The sequence below is a fragment of the Pterocles gutturalis genome, unplaced genomic scaffold, assembly GCF_000699245.1.
Source record: "Pterocles gutturalis isolate BGI_N339 unplaced genomic scaffold, ASM69924v1 scaffold9137, whole genome shotgun sequence".
NCBI lineage: Eukaryota > Metazoa > Chordata > Aves > Pterocliformes > Pteroclidae > Pterocles > Pterocles gutturalis.
In genome coordinates this window covers 1-10579 of record NW_010112719.1, presented here as the reverse complement: position 1 = coordinate 10579, position 10579 = coordinate 1, and the positions used below count along the sequence as shown (strand labels likewise).

Genomic DNA, 10579 nt, shown 5'->3' with positions numbered 1-10579 from the left:
TATATTTAAAAAAAATAAAGACATTGACTAAAGCAAGAGAAACAATAGAGAAAAGTTTACAAGCCAGGTCACTACAAATTCAGTACATTCAGCCTACAGAAAATACAAATACAATCTTTCATTCATCCATCTACACTGGGATTCTGGCTAGCGAAAGACAGGCTTTGGGACAGAACCTTACCTGAAGCATCTCTGTTTCAATGGAGCTATGCTGGTTACACAGCCCTTTCTTCAAACTGAACTAGAATAGCATGTCTCAAATACATTGCCTCATCATAAAATAAGGATTTCTAATCTGCAAATTAAAAAGCAAGACCCTTGCACTCAGACAGTGGCTGTTCTGCTCTAGCCATAGTTGCACCATAACCACTGTAGTGCAAGGATTAAGTGATTTATTTAAAAAGGGCTAAAAAAGAATGGCTTCAATTCAAAGTCAAGAAAATAGACTGGAAGGAAGGATTCACATTTAGCCTGTTAATCTTAGATCTTTGTCAGCACTGCACATTATCAAAAGGAGTACTATACTAACATGTGCACAGCTGTTCCCCCCTCCCTGCCAGAAGAACTGATGAACCAAACTTGGGCCTAACTGAAAGGCTGCTGCTGGCCAAAGCATTTTTTTGGATCAGGCCATAAGAAATCAAGGGCTGGCTTAGCCAAGAAGTGCTTCTTTCACTGTCAGGCTCAATGCCCAAAACTAGCAGCTATCTTTGCACTGAGGCAGTTTACTCAATTTTTCTACTCTTTTGAGGAGTTAAGATGGGGAAGGGCAGAGAGAAAAATAAGTGCTTTAGATTCCACAGAAAATTGTCCTACTAAAAGGGGCACTTGAATGGGGAACAACTGCAGCTATAAGTTTACGCTCTTCACATGTCTCCACAGGCCATTTAGTAGCACCTCCAAACACATCAACGTTGTTATCAACCCAGGGTATGATGTTGCCAGGCATGTTGGTAGAGCAGTTAGCAATATTCATGATGTCTTCAGCTCTTAAGACCCTGTCCCATATATTGAACTGGCTCATCTCCCCAACGAAGGCTTGAGTGGCATCAAATCTTCCTCCTACTGTGTCCTTTAGGTACACAAGAGTTAGGATTAGATGACAAGGTTATTTCAGCATTTTCTTCTTCAAACTTGAAGACACTCCCCCAGCCACATTGCTAGAAGGAGGTGCAGAGCTAGGTCACAAAGATGAACAACTTCAAGTTTCTAGAAGGGCTACTTCGAACAAGTTGTTCTATGGAACAGTTAAAAACACCAATCTGAAATGTGTCAAAACAATTCAAAGCAAACAGCAGTGACCATATACCACCACACAAAGGCTATACTTAACTAGCTCTGCCCCCAAGCAGCACAGCAGGAAGGCAGCTTTAAATATTGAGGCTAATTTAGGAGCCATTTTGCAAGCTTGGCACAGGACAACTTCAGCAAGAACTGCATAGATGTGTAAGATTACTCCAAAAACTTTATGTCTATAGATTAAACTGTAACTGCAGCCTTTGAGCAATTGTCTGCAGGGCCTATAAGTTGCAATCTTTGGATCTAAATACACATGCTTCTTCTGATTACCAAATGACTAACTCAAACTGCTACTGCATAAGCCTAAAACTGTTTGCTTGCTCCATCCACTACTCAAGGACAGAAATCACACATTTTGTGTGATCACACTAACATGAAACTGATAGCGTAGGACAGAACCACGCATAGTACAGGCAAACGGCATGAGAGTTACAGAAAAGCTGCCAGCCACTTAATGAGCTGGAGCTTCTCCTATGCAGAGTGCATTAGGATTCTGAATTTACCAGTCATTTATGTCATGGATAAGTATCTACTAAAATCAGGATCAGGACAAAACTGAATTTTTTATCACCCCATTGTGAACCTGGGAATCCTGGAGAAAGGCTTTTTCCTGCTACTCATTACAATTTTTTTTTTTATAATATGTATATAAAATCACACAAAGAACAAGTAAAGCAAAAAATGTGAAGGTAAGAGCCACACAATTCATAGCTTAATGAGACATTAACTAGAAGACCAAGATTCAAAATCCTGTGAGGTTTTTTTTCCAATATTCAAAGAGGACTTATACTTAACCTCATGAATGCTTTCTGTTGGCAGTGCTAATATTCAAACTTTATTAGCATTTGCATGAGGAGAGTTATTTACCTACATTTTAATGAGAAACCAAATGTCTGATATAGAGTTTGTCCCTTTGACTTCAGGCTCATCTTTAATATAGACATCAAACTCTGACTGAGTGACACACTCCACTGTTCTAAAAACATGTTACATACCTGAAAAGCTGTGGAATTCAGTCTGGTGGGAGCTCTCTCGAGCAGGCCAAATTATAAAAGATCCTGATACACCCACAAGCACTTCAGTGCCTGTAGTTGTTGGTCCCCTCACCCCCATACACGCACTTTGCTTGGTCTATGCTAGGGCTCAAGGACTAACGTTCTTATCATTTTTGGGATAAGGAGGAAACAAGAGGGAAAACCACTAAACTGATAAGGGGGACAGTCAATTTGGCTTCAAACAAAAATAAATTAAAACAAAACAAATCAAAGCAATTATACTTGGTCCACTTTCAGCAAGCTCCTTTTTGACTGCTCATATAACAGTGCTGGCCAATTCTGTGCTTCTCTCTAACTTCAGTGGCCACATTGCTAGTTACCAGCAATTTAGCTCAAAGGATTTAAGGCATTATTCAGATCACTGACAAAGTTGCACACTGTAGCACTAAGCGTGGGGATAGGAATAGCTGCAACATAAATATTCTGAATATTTAATAAATGAAACAAGATATACTTAATGCAATCACACATTGGTATTTGTTGCTTTGTTTCAATCTTTCTGATACCATGTATATAACAGGACCAAATGTTTAACAAAGAAGTTTTCTCACAGCTGCTGTTTGTTTGTGAAGTTTTGATTTTTTTTTTGTTAAACCCTGGAACACACTCATTCACTCACCTGTTCCTGACCCAGGATCAAGACACCTCCAGGTTTAATTGGGTGCCAAGGAGCAAGATTCTCCCCAGTGCCAAGCTTTTCTCCATCTTGAAAAGCCTCCCACATTCCATCTCTGGTTGTCCATGTTATACAGATATGATGCCATTTTCCATCACTAATGAAGAGAGGGAGCTGAGCAACCTACAAAAAAAAAAAATAACGCATGTTGCAAACCAAGTCCACCAGCTCAAACTCAACCTTTAAAGTCACAGTAGTTATTCTGTCCTCAGAAGCAAAAAGTTCAGAGGCAGAAGTTAGTCCACATCTTTCTACTTTGTCCCAGGTCTCCTGTATTCAGGAATACAGCCATGCTTTTTATTCTAGATGTGAGCCTTTATTTCATCTAGGACCAAGTGACGCAAGTACCAGAGTCTAAGCTGCTATCAATCCACTGATCCTGCATATTAATCTGTAGCATTTGTTGTTTAAATCCGAGTGCCTAGTCCTAACTTTCCATCCAGTGCTCCTGTTAAGTTTCTCTTAAAATCCGGGGTCTGCCTCCACCGTAGGCAGTAACAGCTCTGACAAATGGATCTGCCTGCTTCCAGTAAAACCTGTGGGAACTGTTACAAAGGGCTCCAAATAAGGAGGAATTACACTCCTTTAGGAATTTGATCTGAAAACTTACTCAAGTCAACATAAAGACACAAATGCAGTGGGCTACAGAGCAGCTGTCATGTGGGAAAAAGAAAAGCCTCACAGGACATTAATAGTACTGACATAATATTGGAGAGAAGAAGCTATTGCTAAAGATAAGCAGACTCAAGTTTCCTTCTCTTGACAAACCACTAAAAATAATTGGCTTCTCACTTGTATTGATTTGGGAGGATAACAGGACCACTAAAAGTCCTTAACTAGCTACATGACTGAACAACCTGAGTTGTGTTCTAGATCTGTAAACACCTGATCCCTCAGAGAGCAGCAAGTTACTAGGAAACCTAACCAAGGTGGGGAGAAAGAAAGTATTTATAATCTGTTTTAACACCAAGTTTCAACAGGTCTCATTTCCATAGAATCATAGAATGGCCTGGGTTGAAAAGGACCATAAACATCATCTAGTTTCAACCCCCCTGCTGTGGGGGGTTGTGTTTTCCTCAAGCCTCATTCTGAAGCTTGTCAGAAACCACCAGTGGTACTAAGTAGTGTGACAGAAGTGTTGCTTTTTGTATCTAAAGTCTAAAAAATTTGTATTTAAATTGATGTTCAGTCCCTAAGCATAACAAAACCAGCCACAATTACATGCCTTTTGTTGTCTTCTGCAAAATTCATTTTAACGTATCTGAACTTCTAGAATTAGAAAGATAGAAATACTATAACTGGCTTAGATCTCACAGGTTTTGCAATAGTGTGGCTTCAAATATTGCTTCTGTTTCACAAAACAAAAAACCCAAGAAGACAAGATCTGCTTGTAAAGTCCGAAAACACGCATAAGTGTGTGCACATCTAGATGTCACGCTGCTTTGCCTCAGCACACCAATGTATGTACCATTTGACTTTGTCTTGAGTACTTTCATGAACTTGCAACAAACAGATGGACAACAACAGACAAGTAGACACTACCATCTCAAAGGCCCAGAGCTCGCTTCTCTCAGAGAGAATGAAAGAGTTGCTAGAGAGGTACCACAGGTTCAGGCCTTGTTCTGATTACGTAGACAATAAAGAAGAGTTAGACAATTCTCACCTTATCATTAATTAGCAGTTCAATTGGATTATTGCCCCATTCTATGAGGACAATCTCATTAGCCTGCCCAGGAACAGCATATGAGAATGGAGTGCCAATTCCAGGAGAAGCACTTGATCTCAACCACAAGCAAACAGTAAAAGCATACAGCTCTGGCAGAGTCTTCTTGATCTTCCCATATAAGTAGTTTGTGCGAAGAGGAAGGGAGACTTTGAATTCATCAGGTGACTTAAATGCACTGTTACCTAGAATTACATTGAGGAAGAAAAACCTTTAACATTACACAAAACAATGTATTTGTAATTCAGGTTAAGAAACAATATAATTGATATTGAGAATCTTTGGATTTTAATCACTTTAGAGAGGTACACAAAAAAACCTGAAGTAGTATTACTGAATATTAATTTTGCAGCACAAAATAATGCTACTAGATTTTATACACATCGTGCTAATTACTTCTTTCCTGCTCATTTAGAGCAAAAGAATAGACAGCAGACAAGTAACAAGAAGCTGTTAAATATTTCCTTTCTTCATGGCTTAGTTCATGGATGGAGGCCTGCCTGTTTCAAACAATTCAAACTGTTTTAAAATCTATTTACTGTTAGTAAACATGGATTCTCTGGTATGCTCCTTATTAAAGTATCACAGTGCTTTGAAAACAGTATTTCTTTTCCTACTACTGCAACACAGGGAGCTAGCAGCAGCATCCCCATTTTACAGATAGCAGGCTGAGAAACAGGTCAGTGCTCTCATTTTGGGTGGCCAATCTGAAATACGAAAAAGCTGAAATATTCCAGAAAGCAGAGTTAAATTCAGTAGAACCGATTTCTGTCCTATTGACATATCAGGAGGAGATCTGAACAAAAACATAAAGCTGAAGTTCAAAGTGACCTGAAGAAAATGCAATATAAAGTTATGAACTACAAAAACAGTACACATTTGTTTTCATATAAAAGCAGAAATTATTATTTAGCTTTTTTTTAAAAGATGTGATTAAAAAGTGAGATATTCCACACCGATGTTTATTAAGTTGAAAGCGCTTAGAATCAAAACTTTCTAAAGTTGCAATACTCTGTATTACATAGCTTGTGTATATTTCTGATGTAGTTGCTTACAAGTAATTTTCTAGAATTAAATATTAAGAAGAAATTCCACATTGTGCCACAAAATAAAACCCCATCGTTCCATACTAGTCACACTTGACCTTTTAACAACCTGTTCTTCTGAGTCCCACTGATTTCCTTTACCCACATTCCAGAAACAAATTCAAACCTCTTGCCAAACTTCACACCCCAAATCCAATGAAGAGCTCTTGTCACAAAAGGTTGCCACAATTCTCATATGTAATTTTTAAATCTTTGGCATTCTCTCAGTTCCTATCCTCAGAAGCAACTGAAGTGTTTTGACTGCATTTTTCACAGAACAAGGGGGTGGAAGAAAAAGACTGTCTGATGTCTGCATCTGTCTTGAGGAACTTAGAGACCAAAACCTGAAATATTCTAAATTCCAAGCAAAAAAAACAAACCCAGGATCTTAGGGCTAATGTTGAGCAACCTCCACTAGGCTGGTACGACCAATCTCACATATTAAAAAAAAAAAAAAACATACTCCATTAAGAGCATTAGTCATTCTGTGAAAGAACTTAAGGAAGCAATAATGGGTTAGAAAAGAACAAAAAATACGCATCTTTTTTATATTTTTCAGTTTGTTCTCATGACTTGAAAACATCCCCAACTCCAAACGATAACAAGATCTTCCTGTTCTGAGCAACAGGCACATGCACGTGCACAGTATAAGACAACACTTTTCATAGAGAATCTGAATTATATTTGGACAAGATGGGCAAGAAATATTGTTATTCCCTTTTAGAGATGGAGAAAAGATTCAGACACAGCAAGTGACTTGTTCATGTCTCCAGCAAAGCTAGGAATCACATTTAAGTCCAGGCACTGATAGTTGCAGGATCATTCCTCTACCCAGTCCTGCTTTTTAATTCATCATCTAGTGTTGTCGATGGAGACAACCAGCGAAGGAATTACTGGAAGACTTTGGGAATCAACAGTTGTACAAACTTCAAACTCTTCTGTCCCACTGGTAACTAAAGACAACTGTCACAACTACAGCTAAAAAAAATCCGAAGTTCATAGTGTCACCTTATAACATTAGTACTTAAAGGGGGCTAAAGGAGAGATGGGGGGGCACTCTTGATCAGGGTGAGTGGAGTGATAGGACGAGGGGTAATGGTTTCAAGCCGGAAGAGGGCAGATTCGGATTAGATATTAGGAAGAACTTTTTACTGTGAGGGTGGTGAGGCACTGGAACAGGTTGCCCAAAGAAGTTGTGAGGTGTTCAAGGCCAGGGTGGATGTGGCTTGGAGCAACCTGATCGAGTGAAAGTTGGAACTGGATGATCTTTAAGGTCCCTTCCAACCCAAACCATTCTATGATTCTATGAAGATGGCATTTAAAATAAAAGCACATCAAAAATACTATTTTCAAAAGAGGCCAGATCACTTCAAATATTGTCTGCATTTAATCTACAAAATCATTAAGTTCCTAGATCATTATTACCCTCACTTTGATTTGACAGAGGAACCAACGCCACACAACAGCTAAGCTGCACTGTAATAGAGAGCAAATGACATAGCCAAAAAGAACCCTGTGTCTTGTTTCCTGGCCCAAATTCTTCACGTCCCTGGATACTTAAGACAGCACTCCCTCCCCACACAAAAAAATAAAGGTGGGAACAGACTATTTTTAGCCTAACTAGATTACACATTCTTGTTCCCCCATCACTCTCTCTTTCTGATGACTTGCTGATATGAGTCACATCTTTCAGAGACAAGGACTGGCAATACTTGCCACATAAGACATTACCAGGCCACTAATACTCCAGAGCTTTAGTTGCTTTATCTTGGCTCTCAGGAAATACTAAATGACAGAGCCAGTAGACTATCTCTTCTTCCTTCCCTTTTCTTCTCCTTCACACTTTTTAAATGAAAAAAATAAATACAATATTACACAAATGGATCCATTAAGCTGCATTTTAAAATTCATGAGATACGTATGCTTGCACCATTTTGAAAGCATGTCCATTAAACTGCTTTTAAGTAGAGAGTCTATTCACCTTGGAAAAATCATTTGAAGATTGGGCAGTGATATTTACTGGTACTCTAGACCTACACAGTCCATTCTGGAGGTGCATATAGTCGATACAGAAAGACAGTTCTGTTCTTTAGCTCATTTCCATGGGCATTTGTAATTCAAATGAACAGACTCTACTCAAGCAGAGATCTCAGTAATAATTAATCTAAGTATTTGAATAAATTACCAGGATTAAGAGAGTGTCCCCCAGCGGCACCATGTGTAATCTGCTGTAAACTCTGAAGGCTATATGCTTGGGATAGGACACAATTCAAGTATCTGCAGTTACCCAAAGTCATAAACAGCAACAAAAGGAAAGACCACCAGCAATACTTCCAAAGCAGCAGGAAATGGTTCTGGTATAAAGCATCATTCATTACATCAAAAGCAGTTGTGCAAATTAAATTTAGCCCATAAGATTTTCAGTCCAAATAAAGAAAGACAGCTCTACTTAGATGTGTACTTGACATTACGTAGGTATTTATCTGACACCAAAGTCATATTTCTGTCTCCTTATATATCTTTCCATCTCACAAACACTAAGAGTTTCTTCCTAACCACCCACATATGCCAAATTAAGAGACAGGAAGCCAAAGCCATGCAAAGGCCTGACAAGCAAGAAGCCTGTGACAAAAGGAAAAAGGGAATCCAAGTATTTGCACTGTCACCTACTATTTAGTCCAGCACCTTAACTGTCTCCCCCTCAAGGCCTACATTTAGACTACTGCACTAGAAGGAAACAGTAAACAAAATTAATCAGCGTGGGGAAGCACTTAGATTCTGTGCAGATTATTTTTTCACTCTTTCTAGCAATGCATTCAAGGCTGTCTCTGTCTTCTGCCGATGGGCTGATGTCTCATTATGAAGCAAAGACTTTTCATCCTCAAGCTCGGCCACTTTGCTTAGCAGTTGGCGTTCCAGGTCTCCAAGCCTCCGTTGAAGCATCTCTCGAAGGTCATTAGGCAGTGCTGCATATGACACGTTGGCTCGGAGTTGGTGCTTTAGGGGAAATGAGAAGAAAAAAAAAATTGTCATTCCTAAAACAGAAACTCTGAAATGCAGATATGCTCTTGATTCAAAGGGAAGAAAGCAAGATCACCGAGTTCTCCAGCAAGTACAAAAGAGGCTTTTTAGCACTTGTCATGTTCAGTGCTTGTATCAGCACTGTAGCTAAACAGGTCCTGAAACAAAAGGGCACTTTCATTAGAGGCTTCCAGCATTTCATATGAAGGAGTCTTCATACATTTAAGTTCAATAAAATCAATGTAGGGAGCCAGGTCTGATGCACTTCCATTAGTATGGGTACATGTGGCACATTAGTAAATTTTGCTTTACTTACTGCAAGTGACATTGTCAATGTAAGTAAACAGAAAAACTTATTTCTAAGTAAAAAATTAAGCTACTTTGAAAGCAAATTTACCAAATTAAAGTTTCCTCAGTTTTGATTTGCAGAGTAAGGAAGTCAGATGCTCTTTAGATCAACTGTAAATATTAGCCAGAGAAAGTATTTTTGTTTAAACAGCAAAAAAAACCTGCACACTCTCTCAAATAACTGGTATCTTTAAGGATACTAAGAAATCAACGGTTCCACCTACCATATTATTCTAGTGAAGTTTCCCTTCCACAGCCCTAAAAAATTGCCTCAAAAAGACTGCAACAGTAATAAAAGGATGTTACACTACTAGATCATTCAAAACTGTACTTGAAAAGCAGTCCAGAGCATTTAGACCACACAGAATAACCTTTAGGAACTTACCATCCTTACATCACCACTGACTGTTTGGAAGACAGCAAGAGGACACACATTTAGCTCTCAGGGTGTGGAAAGCAAAACAACATCCAACATGATTCCTATGAGAATACTCTCTATAAGATATTTCCATGAGCGCCACTCAACCATGGGCCCTGTCCAAAGGCTCACATAAATCACTTATTGGTGGGCTGGGACCAAATCCCTTTTCTACGTACAGGCATACAAAATCAGGTTCTTTTTATTCTATATCAGCTCTAAATACATCATCTTGTCTTCACAACCTGCCCAACACAATCTCTTCATTATCTGTTCGTGCTGTCTGTTCAGCACCACATGCCAAGGTCTTACTGCCCAAGACAACAGCTTTATACCTCAAACTCCATGAGGCCACATTCCCAGAGAGATTTAGACATATTAATAGAGAAACTAAGCTAGTGACAAGCAGGAAAACCATAATCTGCCCCCATGCAGTGGGAGAACACATTCACACAGGAGCCCTTCTGGATTTTTACCATGACAGCAAGCAGATAATCAAGAAAACAAGACAAGCCAACCAAGCAACTCACTCCCAGGGCTTGCTTGGCCAGTTTGGATTTATCTCCATGAAGATTAAGCGCACTAGTTGTGTCCACCCAGCAGCGCAGAGCCCCTGCTGTACGTTCAGCCGCTCCAGGGCTCTATGTGGGTGGGCAGGGGGCTGCCTTGCCCTCCCCGCGCCCTGGCCCTACCTCCAGGCTCTCCAGCCGGTCCTTCAGGGTCTGCATGGTGCGGCTCAGCTGGTCAATGACCTGCGCGGGGTCCCGCGGCAGGTCCCCCATGGTGTCCTTGCCCTTGCCCAGTTCCTTCTTCCACGTCCCCGCGACTGACTTGCCGTCGGCGTTCTCGCAGCGGCTCAGCTTGCCGGTCAGCTCCCGGATGGCCTCCCGCTGGGTCCCGATGGTCTCCTTCTGCTGCAGGACGGTCTCCCTCAGCTGCAGCACCGTGGCTTTC

The 10579-nt window shown here is 40.1% G+C and overlaps 1 protein-coding gene across 1 annotated transcript; it reads right to left on the bottom strand.

Annotated features, from left to right (window-relative positions):
- Window positions 1-790: 790 nt before the first annotated feature.
- On the bottom strand, window positions 791-10575 carry NPTX2 (neuronal pentraxin II; the record flags this gene model as incomplete). The annotated part of the gene is made up of 6 exons (XM_010074168.1): window positions 791-1072; window positions 2974-3153; window positions 4694-4931; window positions 5891-5916; window positions 8638-8835; window positions 10318-10575. Coding segments are annotated over 6 exons (1182 nt in total), but the record flags the coding sequence as incomplete, so codon positions are not given.
- Window positions 10576-10579: the final 4 nt, after the last annotated feature.